The sequence below is a fragment of the Scyliorhinus canicula genome, chromosome 26 (genome assembly GCF_902713615.1).
Source record: "Scyliorhinus canicula chromosome 26, sScyCan1.1, whole genome shotgun sequence".
Lineage (NCBI taxonomy): Eukaryota > Metazoa > Chordata > Chondrichthyes > Carcharhiniformes > Scyliorhinidae > Scyliorhinus > Scyliorhinus canicula.
In genome coordinates this window covers 21,308,113-21,332,846 of record NC_052171.1, presented here as the reverse complement: position 1 = coordinate 21,332,846, position 24,734 = coordinate 21,308,113, and the positions used below count along the sequence as shown (strand labels likewise).

Here is a 24,734-nt window from a genome sequence, read left to right as displayed (position 1 = left end):
CCCATATATGAGGGAAGGATGTGCTGGCCTTGGAAAGGGTCCAGAGAGGTTCACAAGAATGATCCCTGGAATGAAGAGCTTATCGTATGAGGAACGTTTGAGGACTCTGGGTCTGTATTCGTTGGAGTTCAGAAGGATGAGAGGGGATCTTATTGAAACTTACAGGATACTGCGAGGCCTGGATAGAGTGGGCGTGGAGAGATGTTTCCACAGAACCAGAGGACACAATCTCAGGCGAAAGGGACGATCCTTTAAAACAGAGATGAGGAGGAATTTCTTCAGCCAGAGGGTGGTGAATCTGTGGAACTCTTTGCCGCAGAAGGCTGTGGAGGCCAAATCACTGAGTGTCTTTAAGACAGAGGTTCTTGATTAATAAGGGGATCAGGGGTTATGGGGAGAAGGCAGGAGAACGGGGATGAGAAAAATATCAGCCATGATGTCTATGTCTTATGGTCTTTTGGACTTAAATCCTGTCTTGCTTTCACCCATTCACAAGGAAGTTGAAGTGAATAGGCAAACTGGAGGAGGAGGTTTCATGGATACAGCTCCCTCTACTTTCCACTGCTGCTTTGTGCCTCCAAGCATTGCACCTTTGTTGCCGAGATGAGCCAGCAGTGGTTGGTGGTCAGAGATGTCCCGTTCCTGGTGCTGCACACAGGTCCAGCCCTGTTAACCGTGGGGAGACAATGCCACCCTGGGGGAAATGTGGACCCGGGGAGGCAGGCGAATCTGCACCACTGTCGTCTGGGGAGATTTCTGTCGAGTTCAGGAGTCAAGACATCATTTACAAAACATTACAAAATTAAACCTTCCCAAGGCCAGAGGAAAGTTAAGAATTCTTTATCTGCTGGTGCATTTTCCTGCAATTGGAAACAAGACACATGGATCAATCAAAGCTACATTACCCCAGCATTTCCCTTAATTGCACGGAAGAATCCCACATTGCCATCACCAGTTGCCGCTCAGTTCTGGTCGGGGTAAGGCATCAGTGTGAGTACACTGCCCCAGGAGTGAAACCAACACCACCCACACACACACACATCGTCAAGCAAGGTCAGAAACACAAGAGCATGGCGGTTTTGTGCAGAGCCGGGTAAGGTGGCAGCTTATGTGCAAAAGGATCTCCAGTCATGCCTGCTCACCGTATAAATCGATTTGATATATTAAAAATTTGCGTGTGCTGCTGTTGCAGTGCAGGTTAGTCAGATCTTCGGCCATTCACCCCCCGAGATATCACTAAAGTGCGTCCTTTCAAAGACAGGGCCACGAACGGAATGTGAAAATAACTTCCCAATTGGATTTCCTGTTTCAGGAGGGGACACCCGATTGAATCCCCATTTCCCTCACTGCGCCCAGAGACTCTCCGCAGTAGACAATGTTCAGGGTTCGCTATAACTGCAACACAACTGGAGAGCTATTCCCCCCTCCACCCTGGCAATTCTCCGTCTTCCCCCCCCCCACCAATTTCAGGGAATGGTCATAAAGAGTAACTTCCTATCTGGCTGTCAAACGGCAGGAGTGACCCAGAGTGCGGGTCTCACAGTGCCCACCACCTTGAACACGGGATGTGATGAAAGGAGGAGGAGGTTAAAATAAATGGAGCCGTCCCAAATGGTTATTCAGTAAATTACTGCTTGCTTTCCCCAACCCTGTCACACCATTCCCCAGCTGCACACAGACGTGGATTACTCTGGAAACTCTAAGACTAAACCCGGCAATGATTCAGTGTGCAGTTTTACACGGCACTGTCCTGCTTCAGTCGTCTGCCACGATCGAGAGAGCTCGCAAATCATTAAGTTTGGCTTCGTTCTCCTTTTCGCGTTGCTCGTCAGTTTTCCCCTGCTGTTCAATCTGACCAGTGAGATCGCCAAATATCTTGGACATCTCGGTATAGTACACAACCTGCAACAGAAACAGAAGTGGAATGTCAGCCCGATATTCCCACATTCTATCCCTCATCCTTGCCGTCTGATCAATCTGCCTCCCTCAACAACAACATTCAAATGAAGCTTGCCCATTTGGCCATTTAAAATTCTCGTCCTCGTCCCCTCCCTATCCCTGTAATCTCCTCCAGCACAAAATGCCCCAAGATCTCGGTGCTCATCCAATTCAGGTCTTCTGCGCACCCCCAATTTTAATCCCTCCCCCACTGGAGGCCGTCCCTTCAACTGTCTGGAGCCTAAACTCTGGATTTCCTTCCGACTCTTTTCCTTCGCCCAGTGCTTTGTTTGGCCAAGCTATCTGCCCCATTATCTGCCTTCGTGGAGCCTGAGTTCCCATCATAATGCGCCTGAAAAGCACCTTGGTATCTTGTTGAAGGTGCCATATAAATCCAAGTTGTTGTTGTTGCTGCGCTGTGCTGCCTCAGCTCTGAGTGTCAAGTCTACAGGGGAGCCACAATGATATGGTGTGCTGCACACAAATCATACTGTTGACTGAGTGAGTGCTGCGGCATCGACTGACAGATTGGGACTCCTGAAACCAGCTTACAGCCAGACGTACATCTGAAATGTGATCACTGTTGTAATGTAGGGAATGTGGCAGGAAATGTACACACAGCAGACACTCACAAAGAGCAAACAGTCTGTTTCAGTGCTAAATATCGGTCCAGGACACTGGGGACAAGTTACCAGCTCTTCCTCAAAATAGTGGCCACGGGACCGGAGAGGTGTCTCACCCGAAGGCTGCTACCTCCCCCAGTGCCACACTGGAGTGTCAGCCTGCATTCTGTGCTCTGGAATGGAGAACTGAACTCACAACCTCCTGATTCCTGAGGGGACAGTGCTGCCAACCAGGCCACGACAATCACCTTCAACGGGACAGGCAACTCTGCTCAAGTCACGCAAGGGGAATTGTGGGCCGTCACTGAGCTGAGTTTTTCAATGCTATCTTACATACAGGACGTATGAAAGTGGAGCTGCCGGAGCCTATGTTCAGCCCTCTGAACCCGCCCCAGCATGCAGCGGGAGCTGGAATTCCCTCTACCAACCTCAGTTTGAGAAGCTCCTTAAATCCCAGTGCATTTTGGGTCATCTGGCCTCATTCCTTCTGTGACTTGGTGCCTTTGTTTACTTCAAGACACTGCTGTGAGGCACCTCGGGACATTTCATGACATTAAAGGCACTGTGTAAACCTACGTTGCTGTTGGACAGGTACCAGATCCCGTTTCCAGGAAGCTCGGGACCGGACCTGTGCTGGATTTTGGGGATTTGACGGGTTTGGAGTCCTGGGCCCAGCGTGTGCTTAAAACACGCAAAATAAAGTTTGAAAAATAAAAAAAAACCATGTGTTTTATTCCCATTGTTATCCTGGGCGGCAGGTTTGAACGCAGCCTGTTTTCTTGTCCGTCTGGATTTTGGGATACATAATAATAATAATCGCTTATTGTCACATGTAGGCTTCAATGAAGTTACTGTGAAAAGCCCCGAGGATACACAATTATGGGGCTTGGTACTTGTAAAAGTCAAGCAACCCAACTGCAGTCCTGTGGAAGTCAGAAGAAAAATGTGCAACACCCTGCACTTATCTCATTGTAGATAATCTGGGGAACTCACAGAAACAAGAAGTCCAACACCCCCTCACACTTTGCAAGATTGTTTACAACACACAACCTTCAAGTTACTAGACAGGATGTGGAATGACCTTTGTGAAAGGCGACGGTGTCAGTCCAAAAGAAGTAAAGTCATCAAGATAAACCTTCTCTTCAGTGGGTATATCTCTGAAGATCAGCCAGAGCTGGGACAAGCATCTTGCAAATTCACAATCTGTGACACACAGTATTCTCGGTTTGAGGAACACACTGGCCTCCCACACCATGAGACGGGACTCCAGACTGCTCAAAGTTTAAGGTTGCTGAGTCAAAGACAAGGAAAGAAACCAGGTCTCTTTTGAACCCTCCCACCCCTCGAAGCGGGGTCATCATAATAATGCGAAGCAGCAGGTGAAGATATAAGTAGTGGCAACTGCGAATGAGGGAGAAGCTGGACGCAACCCTGGATCCATTCTGTTTTCTGATCTCAGGGGGATGAGGATGATGTCACGCGATAACGCTCAGCAGGTATCAAAGCAATTGGTTGAACGCAGAGCGCTTCTTTCTGATCAGCTGAGTGAAGGGGGAAACCCCATCAAATAATATTTTCCAGATGTAAGTGACACGATTCACTCTCAGCCCGCTTTCAAATAAGGCTAGTGGACACAACTGGAGATCTTCCTGGACAGTTCCGAGTGACATATCCCCAAAGTGTAGTGACCATAACCATACCCTGAACAAAGGGGGCGGGGGGCTGGGGGGGATCGTTTATTGAAAAAAAAAGGGAATGTTAGGGAAACTGAAGGAAATAGTGACTGGGAGCGTGGGTAGGGACTGAACTCAGTTGTTCCCCACCGGGCCGGAAGATTGGAACTGGCTGCTGTATGGAACACAACAATTGCAGATCAAGGCAACACCGGGCATTCACAAACCCACCGTGATCAAACGCAAAAGGCAGCGCTTTTAACAGGGCAGACAGAACCGCTGACTGGCATTTGGGAGGTAAACAAACGAGCAAGAACCTGCACCGAGAGTCAATTCTAATTTTTAATGATTTTTTTTCCCCCAGAGGCAGCATTTAACGTAAGTCCAACCAACCACTGAAATAATGAGTCAGATTGGAACTGTGCGGCAAGTGTTATCCTTTTCATTTTGAGAGGGGGAACCGTTGAACTTGCAGGTTTCTCTAAATTCACATTCGCTTGATATTTGTTGGCGAGGCAGTATTGGTAAATCAATACTTAACTGTATTGACAAACAAATTCAGATGAGAAATGAGTTGCTGCAGACAGACATCCAGAAATGAAGAGCTCTGATTTCATGCCTCACTCCAAAGGAACAGATATGGATTCCGTGCATTCGGCATGGGAATATTCCGATCTGCCCCCTTGATTATTTGAAGAAAAACTGCGCCAGGCACAGGGGAGACATTTCAAGATTTTTCTGCCTAACAAGATCAAGAACACAATATATCCTCATGTGACATCATCGGAATCCAACATGCATTTCATTATTAGGAGCAATTTTGAAAACAAGAACTCGAGAATGTGGAGCAGGAGGAGACCCATTGAGTTTATTCCGCCAGTCAATAAGATCATGGCTGATGAGATTGTGGCTTTCACTCCTGCCTATTCCCCATAATCCTCGACTCCCTTGTCGATCAAAAATCCATCCTATTCGGCCTTCAATATAGTCAATGAACCAGTTTCCACTGCTCCCAGGGGAACAGAATTCCAGATTAGTGAAAAATAAATTCTCCTCTCCTCAGTCTCAAATGGAAATAATTTTAAAACTGTGACCCCCTAATTCTGGACTCCCTCACAAGGGGCAATATCCTTTTCAGCCTTTATACTGCCTCATCCCCAGAGAATCTTATATATCCTTCTATAAGATCACCTCTCATTCTTCTAAGCTCCAATGGGTGTAGGGTCAACCAAACTCCACTCACAAAAGCACGCTTAAAAATCTTCTTTCACATTTCCATTAGCAGTTTACATTCCAAAATCCAGTCCTGGTTTTCTACGTGACCCGTTCAAACAAAACATCCACTCCACAGTGATGCCAGTGTCCAGGTTTTAGATGACTCCCTTTAGGATTTTTATGCAAACCGTTCACAATTGCTTTAAATAGTGATTCCTAGACTATTAAAAATGGCATCAAACCTTTGATTTACGTCTGAAGTCTGCTTTCCCACTTTAAATCTGGTTACAACAATTGTCTCTTTAACTCGGGGCACTTGGTTTACTCTTCATTGAAATCTTCTGAACAATACCTTGGTCTCTGTTCTTTTAACTTCAGTCAACTTATTCCCTGGTTATCTGGACATTTATTTGGGCAGTCTGCTTCTTTGCATCTCCCATCCTGTCCAGTTTGTCTTCTGGCAGAATTGAGAGATGTTCACTCCCTGGTGGCCTTCTCCAACTGCAATATATCCAGCTAAAACTAAAACTTAATAGCTTTTCTACCTTACAAGCCTCTCAGTTGCCAAGCAACCAAGACTCATTTATTTAGTCTTCGCGTCGTAGCCATCCCTCATCACAATAGAAACACGGTTGGAACTGAAACAACTCCCACACATAGAAACACCTTGGTTCAGCATGAATCTAACCAAAGGTTTTGCCCTTCTTTCCACAGAAACATTAATCAAACACAGTTAAAACTTTGCTGTATTTCTAATGTTTACCAGTGCAAACAGATCATTTAAAATTACCTTTGTTTTCCTAACACCTCCCTCTTCGAAATAAATAAATCTTCATAGGGATGAATTATTTACACTGATGTTACACTCCCTTGACACAAACTTCACATTGCAAGTATGTCACCACATGACATGTTGTATCATACAGATAGTGTTCTTTGTTCACAGTTACACATATTATATAATTACAATGCTTTCACCAAAAGAAACACTTTCACAGCATCATCAGAATCTATACACGGTAATATTATCAGAACTCGAGCCTCGTGTTTCTTCTGATTTCCAGTTTCCAACTCAGAAAATAATATTTCATACAAGTCTACAGTGTAATTGTCCTTTTTGTCACTTGTAGGCATAGCCCCACTCTCAAACCCACTTCCAAATCGGCCCGTGGTAAATTTGCATTTTGATTTAACAGGCAAAATGTCATATTTGTGCATCGCCGTCTCCTATCTTCCCTTGTCAAAGCCTCTTTCAGTTGTTTCAAGAAGGTTGTTAAGATGTTTATGTTCCCTCACAATGCGATCATATTCCTGTTTGGTTGTTCTTTGAACTTCTCGTGATCTTGTTTCTCCCACTTCCATTTCTAACATGTTCCTTTGAATTCTGTTTGAGCCATGCCAATTACATCCCCTCTCTCAGGTTTCACAGTGCGTTCTGAACCTTCCAACGTTTATGAACCATTTTTGAACTTTCCTTCTCATGGCGTAGGGCACTGCCCTGGGCTAGGAAAAGCGAGGTGCGGCACGAGGATCTACGTACAACTTCACAGCAGTATCACACAATGTACGATTCCATCTCTGAACATGTCTCAACAACACTGTCGGTCACCTTAGTGTGCTTGAGCTCTCCCCAGTTCAAAGAAATTTTGCTGAGCCAGTCACGCCCAAGGAAACTCGGCCCCTACCCATCAACAGACAACAGTAAAACAATTGGACAGGAGAAAGGCTTATATCAGTACTCTCTGTACTCAAAATGACATTCTGGAACAACGAGTAAGGTAAAACTTCTCCCTTTGAAACAAAACAGCCAGGACCTCCAATAGGTCCTGGTTCCCTTCGCCAGTACACAAATGATTCTCTGAACTATCTTGAGATCTATCGCCCTTTCTCAAGCATTCTGAAAGAGCATGTTTCACCTGTACCACGGCAACAGTTTTAACAGCCATTTCTTTTTCAGGTGCTTTCTTTCCTATTGCTGCAACTGGTCTTCCATTTTATTTCCAACAATTTGCCCGACTATGCCCCAATTTGTTACAGTGGGAACACTTTGGCCTCCGAATATCACTTCCGCCCTCAGCACATTCCCTTTTGATCTGAGCTGAAATTTCCTGACCATTGCACCATCTCTTCCTTGACTATTTGTTTTCTTTTCTCCTTCCCACTTCCCACCCTTCTCATGTTTAAAAGGATGACAGAAAAAAGGTTTGGTTCTATGGACCCTTCTTTGGCATTGCTATTCCCGCTCCGATTCCTTTCCAGCAGGGACCAGCTTCTGACAGGAAGCTTATCAATTACTTCAATTGGGATACCTGTTCCTCCTGCTGACCATTAATCTACTTTTCCTCGATTTAGTAGTTGCTTTTGTAAGGGGGTGGGTGTTGTTCATGGGTTTTTACAATGGATATTCTGTTAATATTGTTTTGGTGTTTATATTTTGTGAAAATCTTAATAAAAATTATTCTTTTAAAAAATTAATCTACTTTTCCATCGATATTTCCACCAATCTGTAGTCTTTTTTACATCATCTTTCAGCACTTTATTCAATATACCCATTGGTATCTGCACACCTCCTGTTCTCCCAACCACTATGAAATGAAAATGAAAATCGCTTATTGTCACGAGTAGGCTTCAAATTAAGTTACTGTGAAAAGCCCCTAGTCGCCACATTCCGGCGCCTGTTCGGGGAGGCTGTTACGGGAATCGAACTGTGCTGCTGGCTTGCCTTGGTCTGCTTTCAAAGCCAGCGATTAGCCCTGTGAGCTAAACAGCCCCTGACAAGGTCTGGTCATCAAATCTCTTCCTCAATGGACTTCCTACTTTTACACTGTTGTCATTCATCTTCTGCTTCTCTCCTCACCGTTTCGCACAGATGCTAAAGAGCAATGGTAACCCTAGGCAGCCTCATTTTACCCCACGCTTGAGTACAACAGGTTCAGTTTCACACTGGCTGCAATAGCCTGTCCTGTGTACAGAGCAATGATTGTTTTGTTAGCGCTCCAGCCAACTCTGATCATCTCCAAATCTCAATTCGCCCACTCAAAAACCTTTCACAATCCCCAAAGCAGGTGTCCACATCTTGCCAGTATTCTAAGATTCTTTTTTTTTAACACTCTTGTTGCTGCCACAGTGTCTCCAGGTCCACAACCCTTCCCAACACTGAATTGATCACGACTGATGTAATCATTAACCTTGGCTTCCAATCCAGTTGCCAGGGTCTTTAACATTGCCTTGGATACACACGTGTGTTCAAAATGATGGTGCGAAGCTCTTCAGATTTCATGGCCTTGCCTTCATCTCCAATAGGACAATTGTGCTCCTCCCAAAGCCTTCCAGCCATCCTCTCTTTGTATCCCTCTCATCTCACAGGTTAATCAATCCCTTTGTTGCCGTCTCACTCGGTTTAAAAAAAAAATCATTCCTGCAGGGAACCCCCATCACAGCCATCCGATTTTCCTGCCTTTATTTCTTCCAACACTCAAAAACGCTTCACACCTCAAAAGATCAGGTCCAAAGCCATTCCGTAAAATGTCTTCTTTTTTCCCGGCTCTTAGCTCTGTTGGCTTGCCACCTTTGTCACACGGGTCTGCAGTGTGACTTGGGATTGTCCGGCTGTACAGGGCTGAAACGTGGTTCTGAGGAAGGTTGGAGCCAGCTGGTGGGACAGAAAGCAAGAGTAATGGAGGCTCTCAGGATGGTAGATGAGGAAATATCCTGTTTCTGTATCATCAAGAAAAGGCAACACGGTTAGAGATTGGCCTGATGCAGACCAAGAAGAGGAAAGACGAACGATGATGTTGGACAACTTGAAGTTTGAAATTAATGACGTTCCAAGCAATGGAACGGGATGGTCTTAGACCGTGAAGTGTGAAGAAATGAACAGAGATCTGCCCCGTTATCACGTTTCATCAACTTAATACATTAAGCACGGTTGCTTCTATGATGGGCACAACTTTATATGAACACGAATATCATTTATACAACGATGAGGTTTGGAATTGAGATTTGACCTTGATGGACCAAATGGCCACGTTGATTGTATGACTCCCAACATTGCATAACAAACCTCAAAATATCAATGGCAAGAAAGAGTATCATGAAATGATCAGTGCCCCCCTCACCCTGCCACCTGCGTTTGACGCAATGCAACCAAAAGGCCACCACACAACCAGAGGCAAGATTTAGTTTTAATAATGAGAGTGAAGATTCTCTGACTGTTAAACACAACATGCCTTTTTATCTCTGGTGCAGCGATCACAGAAAGGCTCGATTCACGCCGTGCAACCTCACCACATTTTCTCTGGAAAAAAGGCACTGACATTTCTCACACTGGTCAGGACATCCCTCCGTGCTTGACAATACTCCCACTTTGTGAAGGGTGGTCACTGATTAAATGTCGGAAATAGAGCGGCCATTTTTACACAGCAAACTCTCATAAAATAGCCATGTGTGAGTGACACCAGGTTTTCTCAGTGATGTTGGTGAAAGGGTAAATATGGGCACAAACAGCAGTGAGAAGTGGTATCAGCCCTGAAGGAGACTTGAACCCACAAGCTATTGATTAAGGACTGAGAGTGCTGCCCACTGACCCACAGCCAACACATACAAGCCAGCCCCATCAAATGCAACTGCTGTATTAATGACAAGCACGACGAAAACAAATAAACATGACAACCTGCTTGGAGAACGACAAACGTGGGTCAAGTACAAGACTCACATCTTCCAACCACCGCAGCAATGCTTCCACCATAATAATACGCACGTCCTTCTCGAGCCCGGATTTTAGTCGGACGTGAATGGGGAATTCCATGCCGTGTATGCTTCGGGTCTGAATGGAGGTGTTCAACCTCAGGCTGGGCGACCGCTCCGCTAATACCTCCAGTCAGTCTGCAAGCATGACCCTGAGCTTAAGGGGTACATTTAGCAAGCCCGGCACTTGACTGAAGCTCCTGAAGACATGTTTGTGAGCGTTGCCATCATTTGGCAGAAAGGTCTGTACATACATACACAAGCTGGGTGAGGGAGGCCACAAGGTCCGCGGTTTGCACAGGCCTCCAGAAATATCAAAAGAACTGCTGTCTTGTGTTTGTTTTTCAAACTTTTATTCCACACTTCAGTTTGAGCCAACAGGAAATTGCAGGGAGAAACAGGGATCGACTTTAGTGAGTGATTCAGAGGAGGAACGAGGGGGCTCAATCTCCTTTTCCTGATTTAAAAAAAATGATATTTAAATCTTTACATGTCAGACCGAGTAATTATTGAATCTGGATATCTTGGCTGAAGACTTTCTTTAAATAGCCCTTAGATGCAATGGGTTTTCTTCAGAAAGATTGTGCGTCTTGGTTTGCTTTGCAAAGTTGACACTTAAGTGGTTTACAAATCAACCGATTGAAAACCATCAGCTGCAGTCCAGCCTGCCAGCTGCCTCCACATTACAGCTTTGATGGTGAAATATGCTCACAAGGCACTTTCTTCATCACTTTCAAATGTACAGAGTTTAAAAACTTGAAATCAGGATCTCTCTCAATGAATAGAAAGGAATAACCAACGCCTTCCACATTCACTTTATCTCAATACTCACCTTCGTTTCTCCAATGTTAAAGTGCATCATTGCTCCGCAATCCCTCCAGACTCGCTCAATAGCCATATCCACAGCATCGAGACAATAAACAACGTCCTGTGTGACTATGACCAAGGTGCACTTGTCCTGCCTCAACACTGCTGACTACCTCCCTGCCTCCTGAACGTCTACTCTCTGGTCCCTCTGTCTTCCGCTCAATTCACACATCCACCATGGTACACAACGCTACTTGTCCGCCTCCTCGTTTGGCCCGACAGACACCTTCTCCAACTGCTTTTCCACTCTGAAGGGCTGAGTAAGCTGACACACCCTTCCAGCTCCCTGTTGGCAAAGCCCACCCTGACATCTGGGCACATCTGGGCCCAGCGATGTGTAACCCTGCTGTAAAGCTCCACCTCGAGCTCATCTCAGAACCATGGAATTCCTACAGTGCAGACCATCGGGTCTGCATCAACCCCAGGGAACCCAACTTAGGCCCACTCCCCTGACCTATCCCGGTAACCCCACCGAACCTTTGCACACTAAGGGGAAATCTCACGTGGCCAATCCACACAAGCTGCACATTGTTAGACTGTGGGAGGGAAGCAAAGCACCCGGAGACGCAGACACGGGGAGAAAGTGCAAACTCCACACAGTCACCCGAGGCCAGAATTGAACCCGGGAACCTGACGCTGTGAGGCAGCAGTGCTAACCACTGTGCCACCGTTTCGACCCTGCACTCTTCTCCCCCACTTGTTAACCTGAGCTGCTGTTGATCACTGAAGAACAATGCCCATCCCCACCCTGATTTCTCCCCCCCCTCCCCCCTCCCCCCCCCACCCTGCTCCTGCTGTCTTGATCTTCAGACCTGTCCCGCCCTTCTCCTTCCCAAACTCACTGCCTTCACAAATGATAGCTCATTCTTCCGTGGCAACGTGCTGTTCGGTGGACACAGACAGGAACTGACCGGGGGGAGGGAAGGATCCTGTTATGATTCGCAGCCTCTCACCAATCCCCAATTGAAGCTCCGCGTGCCAGCACCGATCTTGCTGTACTCTTCCAGCTCCTCTTTCTCTCCTCATCTCTGGCGGGGTCATCATCGGACCTGTCACCCCGTTCAACAGGAGACGGGGGGGGGGGGGGGGGGGGGGAAGAATAAACACATAACCGCTGAGATACCTCAAGCCCCACGCATGCGTAGGCTGCTTCAACAATGGCACAGACCAGGTGTCAAATCGATCTCGTGTAGGCTTTGATTATTTCCTGCCCTTCTGAGCTTCGATGCCCTTGCGCAGAGGGATCGTACCAAGCTGGTGAGCAAAGTCTACGGCCAAAGTGTTGCTGCTTTTTAAATGCTTCTTACACTGCAGTTGAACAGCATGCATGTGAACAGCAAGCATCACTTCAGTCAGCAGCAGTTCAGAATCAGTGGAATGACTTCAGCTATTAGCAGGATCAGTAGTAGCTGCTGAGAGAAAGGTTGATAGTTCTCGCACCGTACCACCGTACCGCCGCCATCTATTCTATTCCACACAGACAAATCTCTTCAGTCTCGACTGAACTTCCCTCTTGGAAGATTTGGGTCAAGCACCTTTCGTCCCACACAATTACACTGTTCACATCGTCTCCGGCTACCTACCTACGGTAGTGTGGGCTGCAGTGAGTAATACTGCTGTGACTGGGCTGGTGAACTTCATCCAAGGCGCCTCCACATTCAGGAAAACATCTGGTATCCTGATCACATCTCGAAGAAACGCCCTGTTGCTGAACCCCCCCCCCACCCCAAACCCAGCTGAGCTCAAATTTTAAAACGTCAACCATCCCGACTGACTTCCTTTTGTTTTTTTGCTGACAGTTTTACAAAAGATTTATGGAAAAGTCAGGACGGCGAATAGTTGTCGAACGCTGCTGCCCCGTCAAAAGAAAAATGAGCAGGTTTAAATCGCGACGGATAAAATGAACAGAACTTCATTGTCTGCCACCTCTTATTTCTAAACAGGTCGAAGGGAGGTTTTGTTCCTGTTTCCTGGTGTTGACAGTGAGAGAGGCGCGAGGAGTGGGGACAGATCAGAAGGAAGACGCAGCAGCATCTACCAAGCACACCTCAAGAGAGCCATCGCGAGGCCAGGGAGTTTCTCCAGAGTAGGTGGGGAGATTTTCAGCTGGCTGGGTGAGTGGGTGGGTGGTTGCCACACTGCTTTGTTTTAGCTCAGGGGATTCACCACAGGGGACAGGCAAACCCAAGGCAGTCCAGAGAAGCACCACACGCCTGATCTGGAGTATCAGTGCAAACAGAGAGTGGAGGAATTTGGGATTTTTGTAGGAAGTGGCCGAGACTGAAGCAGACAAAAGTTTCAGGAAGTGGGAAATCTTCCACAAACAAAAAACTAAAACCATGACAGAAAGGTGACAAGCGGAGGCCATTCAGCCCTCCAGCACATTGCCACCATTTAGCTGCATCATGGGTTATCTGTATCTTAACTCCATCTTTCCACCTTGCCTGCAGAATCACTAGGCCTGATTAAAAATTCCTCCGCTTTGAAATCTCCAGCTGACCCCCCCGCCTCAGCTGCTCTTTGGGCGTTGGGGGAACAGAGACTCCCAGATTTCCATCACTCTTGTGTGTGAAGAGGTGCTTCCTGACATCACCCATGAATACCCCGGCTCCAATTTGAAGTTACACCTTCTAGTTCCCAATCCCCCAGCAGAGAAATTGTTCATCGACTGCTTGAATCATCTGAAACAGTTCCATTAGCTGCCCCCTGAATCTGCACTCAGTCATCATAAATTTAACCCTTTTAGCCCCTGCTTTATTTCCGAGTATGTGGAGCCGCCGGCGTTGGACTGGGGTGAGCGCAGTAAGAAGTCTGACAAAACCAGGTTAAAGTCCAACAGGTTTGTTTCAAACACTAGCTTTCGGAGCACTGCTCCTTCCTCAGGTGAATCCTCAGGAAGGAGCAGTGCTCCGAAAGCTAGTGTTTGAAACAAACCTGTTGTTGTAAGACTTCTTACTTCCGAGTAAGCTGTACAGCGCATTCTCCAAGGCAAACATAACCTCGCTGCGGTGCAGCGTCAAGAATTAACGACTCGAAATGAAGGATACCCAGAGCTATCGAAACGGCAGTATCCCTTCCGGCCCCCTCGACATAAAGGGCAGTGTAAGTATTGGAATATACACTGGATGTGAATGGAGAAATTTGAAAAGGAAGACACCAGCTTAAAAAAAGCTACTTTAAAAAAAAAAGAAAATGTTTGCAGCATTTAATTTTTCTTCTGAAGGCATGCTATTCCACACTTGGGCCAGAGATTGATGTTTAGTAATTATGATTTACTAGGCCATTAAAAGCTCAGTTACGAACAAATCTTACGAGGTTTAGGAGACTTTATGGTGTCTGGCAAACGTCTTTGACTTCTTACAGGCCACTTTGAGTAAAATAGTTGGCGTGGCTTCCTACATCGTAGTTCACCTGGAAAGCTTTTGGCAAAGTGCCACATGAAAGACTTTGCTGAACAAAAACTGGCACTAGTCCAGGGCAGAGCCTTGAACCATGTTCATGTACCGTGAGGCCCTTGAACCAAGGGCCTCACGGTAGCATGGTGGTTAGCATCAATGCTTCACAGCTCCAGGGTCCCAGTTTCGATTCCCGGCTGGGTCACTGTCTGTGTGGAGTCTGCACGTCCTCCCCGTGTGTGCGTGGGTTTCCTCCGGGTGCTCCGGTTTCCTCCCACAGTCCAAAGATGTGCGGATTAGGTGGATTGGCCATGCTAAATTGCCCGTAGTGTAAGGTTAATGGGGGGATTGTTGGGTTACGGGTATACGGGTTACGTGGGTTTAAGTAGGGTGATCATTGCTCGGCACAACATCGAGGGCCGAAGGGCCTGTTCTGTGCTGTACTGTTCTATGTTCTATGTTTCATCCGCCTTTTAAATTGTTTATTTTTAAAACTTATTCACAATCGTTTTTGGTGATTTCTTGAACTTGGCCTCACAAGAAATGGCAGGGGCCAGGCTAGTCAACTGGGTTTTGTACAGGAACAGAGGGCAAGCAAATTAAACCAGCTCTGATTCAGCTTCTAAGCATCGCATCGGAATTGCAAAATGAAAACTGCCTCGATGAAACTGATGACCAACCTCATAATGAAATCAGTCAGACAGACTTGTTTCCTCAGAGAACCATTCTCTCCAGCAGCTAACACATTTTTGTTTTTGAAATGGTGAAGCAAATCCCAATGTTGCATGCATTAAACATTTTCCTGAAAAATCAGAATCAAAAATCAATCGCAGAATATTAAACCGCAGAAAGCAAACAAGTTCACACAAACTCAAAAGGGGCTCCTGAAAGGTAAATGAGGATAAAGGATTACTGCTTCCGTTCTTGCGGAGTGTCGTGATGAGTGCAAGATTTAAAACTTTGACAGCATGTCTCCTCTGTCAGCAACACTGGATCGGCGAGTTGGCTGGAGTTGAAGAATGTCACCAGGAAAATGAAGGGAGAGGTCAGCAGAACGTTTTTCGGAGAGAGGGCTGTTTGGCTATGGAATGCCCCAGCAGAACACGTGACGGAGGCAGAATCCGCCATTGTTTCGAAAAGGGAATACGGATCAGTTTCTGAAGAGGAATGACATTAAAAGCGACGGGGCAAAGGCATGCAGATTGGGATCACTGGGTAGCAGTTTCAGAGGGTTGTCACAGACGTGATGGGTCGAATGGCCTCTTTCCCTGCTGTAAACCTGTACAGTAGGGAGAGGGGATAAGGGATAAGATTTTGGTTTTGTTGGGGCAGAGTGGGCGAGAATGCTGCTGACTCCTATTTCACTACAGTCCCAACATGCTCTGAGGAAACGACAGGAGCATTGACATGACCACAGAATCCGAGGATCTTTGCACAAGAGAATTAAATGAAACCTTCATCAGGAAATGGCTCCTAGATAGACGCCACCTTATTTCTCTTCCTAGTGATGGCTCAGCACCCACATTCTCTATCTGCAGGTAAGGATTGTTTTGGACGGTGAGATTAGGGCAGTGGTTGGCAACCTGCGGCCTGGGGCCCAGATATGGCCCTCCTGGGTTCTGAGTGCAGCCCATGAGACACGTTGTTGACCACTGCCCACGCGCAAGGCCGCCACATTCTGCTGATTCCCGTCCGTGTAGTGTTTTCCTGCCGGTTTGACTGATTCACAGACAAAGAGAGGGAGAGTGAAGTGATGTGTGTGCTGATTGCTTACAACATTGACCGTGAGAGCCGTGCGCTCCCCCTGTGTCCAAAGTGGAAATATTTCTATTGTTTTACCATTTGAAGTTGATGACGGTTCTATTAATATCTAAATGACTCAGCATTTTCTAGAAGTCATTGTGAAATATTCAGCGTGTATTAAATGTATTTAATCTTATTCATGGGGTCAGTGAACGAGCCCAATTCTAACCTTGTGGACACAGAGATGAAGGAGGGTCACTCTCCCGGCCCACTCACCAGCCTCGGTTACCCATCACTGCTTTCGGGACTGGGATAACTGACCAAATGCATTTCCCTTGGACCATGGAATAGCTGAAGCGGAGACCACAGAATCTTGTTAGTTAACCAACTGAAGCAAAGATCGATACAAGTCAGCAAGCCTTGCATTTAAACACCAAGGGCCGGATCCTCCGTTTCGCCGGCAGTGCACTCGCGCCCAGGGAAATCCCGACGGCGTGGGGGTGCCCGCCATGGGACACCCCATTGGCCGGTTCCCGGACAGAGGATCCCGCTGCCGGCCAGAAAATCCCACCCCAAGCCTTTGACAAAGGCCCCCACAAACCGCAGCGTGACAATGGCCTGATTAAATCAAGTTAGTGAAGAGATATGTTGTCCAGGACACCAGGGAGAAGTGCACCTTGTCCAGGTTAAAGCACAGACAGTTTGGCATCTCATCTGTCGGACAGTACCTTCAACACTGCACAACTCCCTCAGTCCTGCACTGGAAACTCAGCCTGCATTGTGTGCTCTGGAGTAGAACCTGACTCGAGACCTCAGTCAAAGATTAGTTTAATCAAAGTAGAGTTGAATCAAAGGTTCGTTTCAGATTTCTCTAGCACAGAGCCAATAGGCCAAGCGGACTCCTTCTGCACTGTAAGCTTATGGTGACCTGAGCTCCAGCAGCTGAACTGTGGGTAGAGCCTCAATGTTCTGGCTCGGAGTTCCCCCATTTCGTCTCTCCCTCATGAAAGACAACCAAGTCCAAAGTGGACAGAGACATTCGCAGAATCACAGATGGAGAAGATGAAGTTCGGAATGTGTAACTGTGTCAGGTCGTGGGATCATGAACAGGAGATCTTGTGGAGGCGGGGAAACTCTGGGTTAGCATATCACAGTTCAGAGAAATCAAACTACCATCAAAACCACCCGATCAGAGCCCAGGGCAGGCCACCAATCTCATCCAACAGCCTGAATGTCGCTGCTTAGCCAGCTGTGATCTAAACCAGATATACTCCCTCGGTGGGGGAGAAGGGGAGATGGAGGCACGGAAAGGCCAAATGGCCTCATTGAGTGTTAGATGATTCTGATAGATGGAGAGTGAGGGTGGAAGATGATGATTGCCCTGTGTGATGGGAGAGTTGTCAATGCAGTGCGATGGTGCTGTGATTAAGTTTTTCAGTAAAGTTGTATTAAAGTAGGGTTCATCATGCGGGTTACAGAAGCAGGCCCAAATCCAGCAGGAACCCGTCCATTTGGTCAGCTGGAGATTTTGGATTTGGCCACACCGAATGCAGGAGGATCTCAGGACAAGGAAAAGCCTAAAGATGTCAGCAGCCTGAAACTAGCCAGGCATGCAGTACAACACAGCGATAGGCCTCCGCTCACGGTTAACTTCCATGTTGCTGTTCGAAGCAACCAGGTATAATTATTGCTGGTGGTTAGGGGTCGACTGTACAAAAGACAAGACCTAGAGATGAGCAAATGGGCCGCCCAAACACTATTGGACCACAATTTGCTTTCGTAGCTAAGGTATCGGGGTACTTTAGAACTTCAAACAAAATCATTTGGTCAAAAGTACGATATAAAGTCCAATGAACAAATAAATAATTGCCTCCAACAATTTGGAAGAAAGATGGCAAAGGCAGGAGAAAGGCTGGAAGAAGGTGGCACGGTGGTTAGCACTGCTGCCTCACGGCATCGAGGTCCCAGGTTCGAATCCCGGCCCCAGGTCACTGTCCGTGTGGAGTTTGCACATTCTCCCCGTGTCTGTGTGGGGTCTCACCCCCCCCCCGACAATACAAAAGATGTGCAGGTTCGCTGGATTGGCCACGCTAAATTGCCCCTTAACTGGAAGAAAAGAATTGGTTATTCTAAATTTTAAAAAAGGAAGCCTGGACAGTGAGCCTGACAAGTCTGCATTGGGGGAATGGTCACTGTAGAAAATTACAACACGGAAAAGCTGGCATCAAAACGTCAACTCGAGTGGCACAAATCGGACTGACTTATTTGACACAGCAGAAATAATGGTGGCTCCTGGTCAGTCCCTGGGAAGATTAATGACTGGTCCACTGAGCTAAAACGTTGACATTCTGACACGAGCTACACCTGAACAGCGAGATTAATAGCTGCAAATAGGAGCCCATACCCGCGCTTCTGTCACACTGCGCGTTGATGTGCTAACATGCTACCCTTCATGGAAACATCATGGATTAAATGAGCCAAGGAATGCCTCTTGAAGAGAAATATGCCATCAATCTAATCTCATTTAGATAAAGTACGAGTGCTGGCAGTGCAGAAAAGGATTAAAGAGAACTCATCAATATTGTGACAGCATGAGGAACCATATTAGTGGCACATACTGAGGAGGCTGAGAGACAGGACACTGGGACTCATCAGAGGCAATTAGACTGGTTTCAATTGGACTGTATCTGAAAATGAATGATTAAACAAGGTGTTGAGTCCATCTTGACATTCAGTTTCACCACGGGAGCTCCGGTGTGGCATTGCAACAATTTTATACCTCCTCAACTTTAGATCAAGAGTTTTCCTCTTCTTAAATGAAGCGTGCAATTGTTTAATACATTCAGAGCCATGTATTTATTAAGTGGCAGTTTCTAGGAGCTGACAGGCAGTAGCAGTAGGACACTGCGTTCCAAACAATCACTGGTACAGCATTTATCAACCGTCTAAGCCCTGGGTCACAGCTTCAGGGTAATCCACATTAACTATCGTCGTCACAAAATGTTGCTCACACTAATTGCAACCATTTTTTGGTTTGAAAGAAATTGTGCAGGCAGACTCGCTTCAAATCCTGCTCCCCAGCAATAAACTCCATCCCGTCTCCCCTCGAAACCTACCTACTGGGCAGGTGGGGGGGGGGGTCAAGGTTTCAGATATTCCAGTGACCCTTAGCTGCCCTGCCTAAGTGACCATTTCATTTGAGTTTGATTTTGAAGCAAGGAGGAGATAGCAGTAGAGAGAATGGCAATGTCTGGCAATGCCCCCCCCCCCCCCCTGAGGAGTACCCTATGGGGCAACACAGGATGACAGGGGGTGATGAGGAAATAGGAGGGAAGGTGCGTAAACTTCCCTTCACTTCTGCCCCCTCAGCTGGACAGCCACAGGACCCATCAGAAGGTCGGGAAGCTGCTTTTATAAAGGTTTCTGACAGCACTGGTGATGTGGCCTCCTCAGTGTGCAGCAATGGGAAACTCCAGGCTGCTCTGCAGGGAAGATCCCACAAGCCAGGCTCAAAAGGCCGTCTCTGCTCTGCTCCAACCACAGCCCTGACACCACTGGGACCAACGGGGCTGTGTTCTCACACCCGGTGTCAGTGAGCATGACCAGAATACGTTGGTACGACACTGAAGTCTCCCACCGCCTCGGTCAGAAGCCTGATTGTGGACTGAGAGGATGCAGAAAGCAGGCTGTCACTGTCACAGCATCAGAGCTGTAACCCTCTCAGCTCGAGAACATCCAGCTGAAGATGTGGCAAGAGATTCGGCTTGCGTTTGAATGGTGCACAATGGCAATACGGACCCGCAGTGATAACGCAACAAAGGTACACGCACACACATACGGAGCACAGGATGTCAATAAAACGATGCAAGCACTGAAGTTGTTGAGTACACAGACATTGTTTTTGGCAAGGCTTGGATATAGGTTTGCTGAGGGGACCTGAATGGGAGCTGTGTAAGTTGACATGCACAGAGAAGGTCTGTGCCTGCTGTTTATTTGTGTTGGCAAGGAGAATGATTCAGACAGGACTGTTCAAACAGTGACAGGATGTGATGATCAGAAGAAGGTCTCCTGTATCCTCCGCTAACAAATGGGTTCTTGCACCGTGTCACAGTGTCATCCTCCAAACCGATGACACTTCTCTGGCTGATCCCACCATCCTTCCACTGCCGATCATCGATACACCACACACACAGCACAACCACCCATTCAATCCTCAGTGAACAATGCAGCACAGCAGCTCCACAGGCACCTGAAGCAAGCCCTCCAAATCTCACCTGCTTTCTACCGGGGGCTATGCCCTGCCCAGTTGGTGTGATCAGGAAGTTCACAGATCTCATCATAAAACATAGGAGCAGAATTAGGTCATTCGGCCCATTGAGGCTGCCCACCATTCAATCATGGCTGATATGTTTCTTGTCCCCATTCTCCTGCTTTCTCCCCAGTTCCCTTATTAAAGAAGAATCCCATTATTAATCATATTGAGCTTTGAACCTCAATGATACACTTTTCTGGATCAAACATTGGAGACCATGAACGGACCCAGCAACAGAATCATAGAATTTACAGTACAGAAGGAGGCCATTCAGCCCATCGAGTCTGCACCGGCCCCTGGAAATAGCACCCCACTTAAGCTCACACCTCCACCCTATCCCCGTAACCCCACCTAACCTTTTTTTGTGGACACTAAGGGCAATTTATCATGGCCAATCCACCTAACCGGCACATCTTTGGACCGTGGGGGAAAGCCGGAGCACCCGGAGGAAACCCACACACGCACGGGGGGAACGTGCAGACTCCTCACAGACAGTGACCCAGCGGGGAATCGAACCTGGGACCCTGGAGCTGTGAAGCAACAATGTTAACCAATAACTTGGAGGGTGCAACTGACGGTTACAACAGGGACAGTCACAAGATAAATCCAGGAAATTGTGCAAAACAGTCAAACTTCAGGGTCCCGTCATTGTAGGTTTTACCTTGGGAATGGGATGAAGGTGTTTTCCCCAGGGAATAAACCATCAGTGCTACACTGTGCGTCTTGGGAATGGGATGAAGGTGTTTTCCCCAGGGAATAAACCATCAGTGCTACACTGTGCCTCTGGCATTCAGGAACCCATCACTGCCACCATACAAACAGCAATGTCCTGTTCTCCCATCTCACCAAGCTCTGTGCCTCGTGGGAACTCACTTCCAGCATGCGATTCAACTCATTGGGAACAAAGTCCCATATCGAGCGCGTTTAGCCGTGTGATTCCGGGTGCTCGCAGCTTCGAGAAACAGAGGGTTACTCAATGCGACCTTCGTTGTATCAGGGCCCTCAGCGGGGAAGGTGCGAGGTGGCTCCACGTTGTCCCATTTTGTACATTGAGCAGCTCCGCTTGCTGGAACTCCTCAGTGTAGTGAGAGAGCAGGAAAGCCATTTCTTAATGTTCTCCTGATCTCTGGACCCTCGACATGCCCCCCCCCCCCCCCCCCCCCCCCGCCATGGCTCCTCAGCATTATACTGACGGCCCTATTTCCACTGATAGGAAGACCAAATACCGTAAGCTGCTTCAGTGGGAGACTACAGGAGAGGGATGATGGAAGAAAAGTCAGCTAATTAGCCAAGAATTTTAAATTAAAAATGAAAGTCTTTCACATTGGTGGATACACTGCAAATCAAGGACACCATTCTTAATTCCTTTTATATTGAATATATTTTTTAATAAATTTACAGTACCCAATTATTATTTTTTTTCCAATTAAGGGGCAATTTAGAGTGGCCAATCCACCTAACCTGCACGTCTTTGGGTTGTGGGGGGTGAAACCCACGCAGACACATGGAGAATGGGCAAACTCTACACGGTATATTGAATATTTAGTGGATAATAATTTTCCCCTATCCCTGGGTTACGGTGGAGGTGTGGGCTTAGGTAAGTTGTTCTTCCCAAGGACTGGTTCAGACTCGCTAGGCCGCATGGCCTCCTTCTGCACTGTCTGATCTAACCGCTATTTTCCAGCACGGCAGACAATGCAAAAAACATAAGTGGCCATTAAACGCAAAGAATGATGAAATAAATATGGAGGCATGAAAAAGCTCTCTCCAATCCACAAAGCTGCATCTCCCGCTTGGTATGGAGGTGAGGAGGGGTACTCGATCTCCCCGCGAGGCAGCAGTGCTGCATGCCTGAAAATCACATACAATTCAGGCTGAGTGGGGTGCACAGTATCTGTGAACACATGCAGAATAAGAACAAAGGGCAGTCAGAAATATACCAAGGGAAGATATACTCATTTCACCAGTAAACGGGCCAGGTTTGTACCTCGGTTAAGTACGTACGTGTATATGAAATCCAAGAAAACTACAAAGCTACAGAACTGCGTCTGCCCATTTCCCCGAGGATGCATTTGTTAACTTCAGCTGGAGGTAAATGATACTGAGCACACGACATGTGCCATTTTCTGCGGTGAGGAGTGCTTGTGCAGTGGAGCAGAGGAAACGGTGCTAGAATCCGAGGGTCTGACGTGGCACCCACCACTGTTCCCCTTTGGAAGGTCAAAGACTGACCACGGCACAGCGGAAACATTCCCATATTAAAGACTGGGGGACATGTGATATAACAGAGGCATCGCGCCCAGTTTCTGTGCCGAACCCACACACCCTACTCCCCACCAACTCCAGATTATTGCTGAGAAGCTCTGAGGCCTTTGCACATCCCTCAGAAAGCTGAGGCTTTCTGAGAAACTCCGGCAGATTCAAACTGCATAAACAGGAAGCTTTGGAAAGATGAGGTCATCGAGAATATTAGCTTGAAGCAACGGGACTGTCCCCCCCCCCCCCCCCCCCCCCCCTCCGCCCCCCTCCTCCCCATGCTACCAGCTCCTTGCCAATCAACAAAGCTATTGTTTTATCATTTCATCCCCTATTTCAATTTCAACTCGTTTACCTGAGCTCGTCTACCCAGCTCCCATCTCAGAGTCTGATGCGCAAACCAACTTTCACTCTGCAATTTTTGGACTGTCGGAAGGAGCAGTCAGGAGCAGAAATGTGGAAACTGCAAGAATAAACCTCCAAGTGTTCACTCCACTGTACTCCCACACAGGAGGAATGTACAACCCGCCTTGCACAACCACCTGTTTCCCACCGTACATTTTTCAAATAAAGTGGCATCTCGTGGCTGAACAAAGCTGTCGCTTTTACCAAAAAATAAGCACAAGTTAAGAGGACTTCCAATCACAGTAACAATGGCAAATATTAGTACCCAGGTATGCAGTGGAGAATCCTTGAATAAGTCAGGTGCATTTCCTCCAGCCATTCTGATTAGTAGGCATCATTTCAAAGTTTCCACATATCACCTAACTTGGAACGGTCGTGTGCACTGAGAAGAGAGCTCGGAGCACAGAGACAGGTCAGTGAAACAGACAAGGGATGGGGCAGAAGAGATTGAATGCAGAAAATTGTGTGAAATTATGCATTTTGGAAGGAAAAATGAGGGGATTATAAACCAGAGATGAGATGCAGAAAGATTATTTGACACAGGTTGGGGTCACAGAATGGTTACGTTGCAGAAGGAGGCCATTCGGCCCACTGTGTCTGTACCGGCCCTCCAAACGAGCATCATGACTCAGTGCCACTTTTCTCCCGTCCCCCTGCACAATGTTTCTATTCAAATCAACCATCCAAATCCAGCCTGAATGCTTCGATCAAACCTGCCTCCACCACACTTCCAGGCCGCGCATTCCAGCCCCCCCCCCCCCCCCCCCCCCCCCCACCAACCCAAACCACCCGCCGTGCGAATAACCTTTTTTGAACAATCACATTTGCTTCTTTTGCCAATCACTTTAAGTCTGTTCCCTCTCGTTCTCAATCTTTTGACGAGCAGGAACAGTTTCTCTACTCTGTCCAGTGCCCTCACGATTTTGAATATCTCTATCAAATCTCCTCTGACCCTTCTTCTCTTTAGGGAGAACAGTGCCAACCTCTCCAATCTATCCTCACAACTGAAGTTTCTCATCCCTGGAACCATTCTTCTTAACCTCCTCTTCCCCACTCTCTCCAATGTGTTCATATCCTCCCTATAGTGCGGCGCCCACAACTGTGCCCAATATTCCAGCTGAGGTCTAACTCATGTCTTGTATAAATTCAGCACGAGCTCCTCACTGCGATCTGGAATATGCTGCTTGAAAGGGCCACAGAAGCAGATTCAATGATATCTTTCGGAAGTGATTTGGATGGGCACTTTATAAATTGCAGGACAGGAAAAGGGCAGGGAGAGTGGGACAAACTAGTATTTTCAAAGAATCAGTACAGATCCAATGAGATGGCCGCCCCCTGCCTCCGTGCTTGCAGATTCGACCTGCTGGATGAGGTTAAGAACAGCTGGCTCTGGGCCAACACGGCGGTGCAGTGGCTAGCACTGCTGCCTCATGCCGCCGAGGACCCAGGTTCAATCCATGCCCGTGACAATACTGGACAGAGAGGGACCATTCAGCCGATCACGGCTGCACTGCCTGTTTTCAGTCAGCCCCACTTTCCCTATTCTTTGCCCTGTTTCCAA

The 24,734-nt window shown here is 47.3% G+C and overlaps 1 protein-coding gene across 1 annotated transcript in view; it reads right to left on the bottom strand.

Annotated features, from left to right (window-relative positions):
• Positions 1-824: 824 nt before the first annotated feature.
• bin3 (bridging integrator 3) overlaps positions 825-24,734 on the bottom strand; it is a 122,406-nt gene continuing 98,496 nt past the window's right edge. Inside the window, exon 8 of the mRNA XM_038785677.1 lies at positions 825-1,902. Coding sequence (XP_038641605.1) covers positions 1,756-1,902 — 147 coding nt within the window. The 3' untranslated portion in view covers positions 825-1,755. The remainder of the gene's footprint in view (positions 1,903-24,734) is intronic.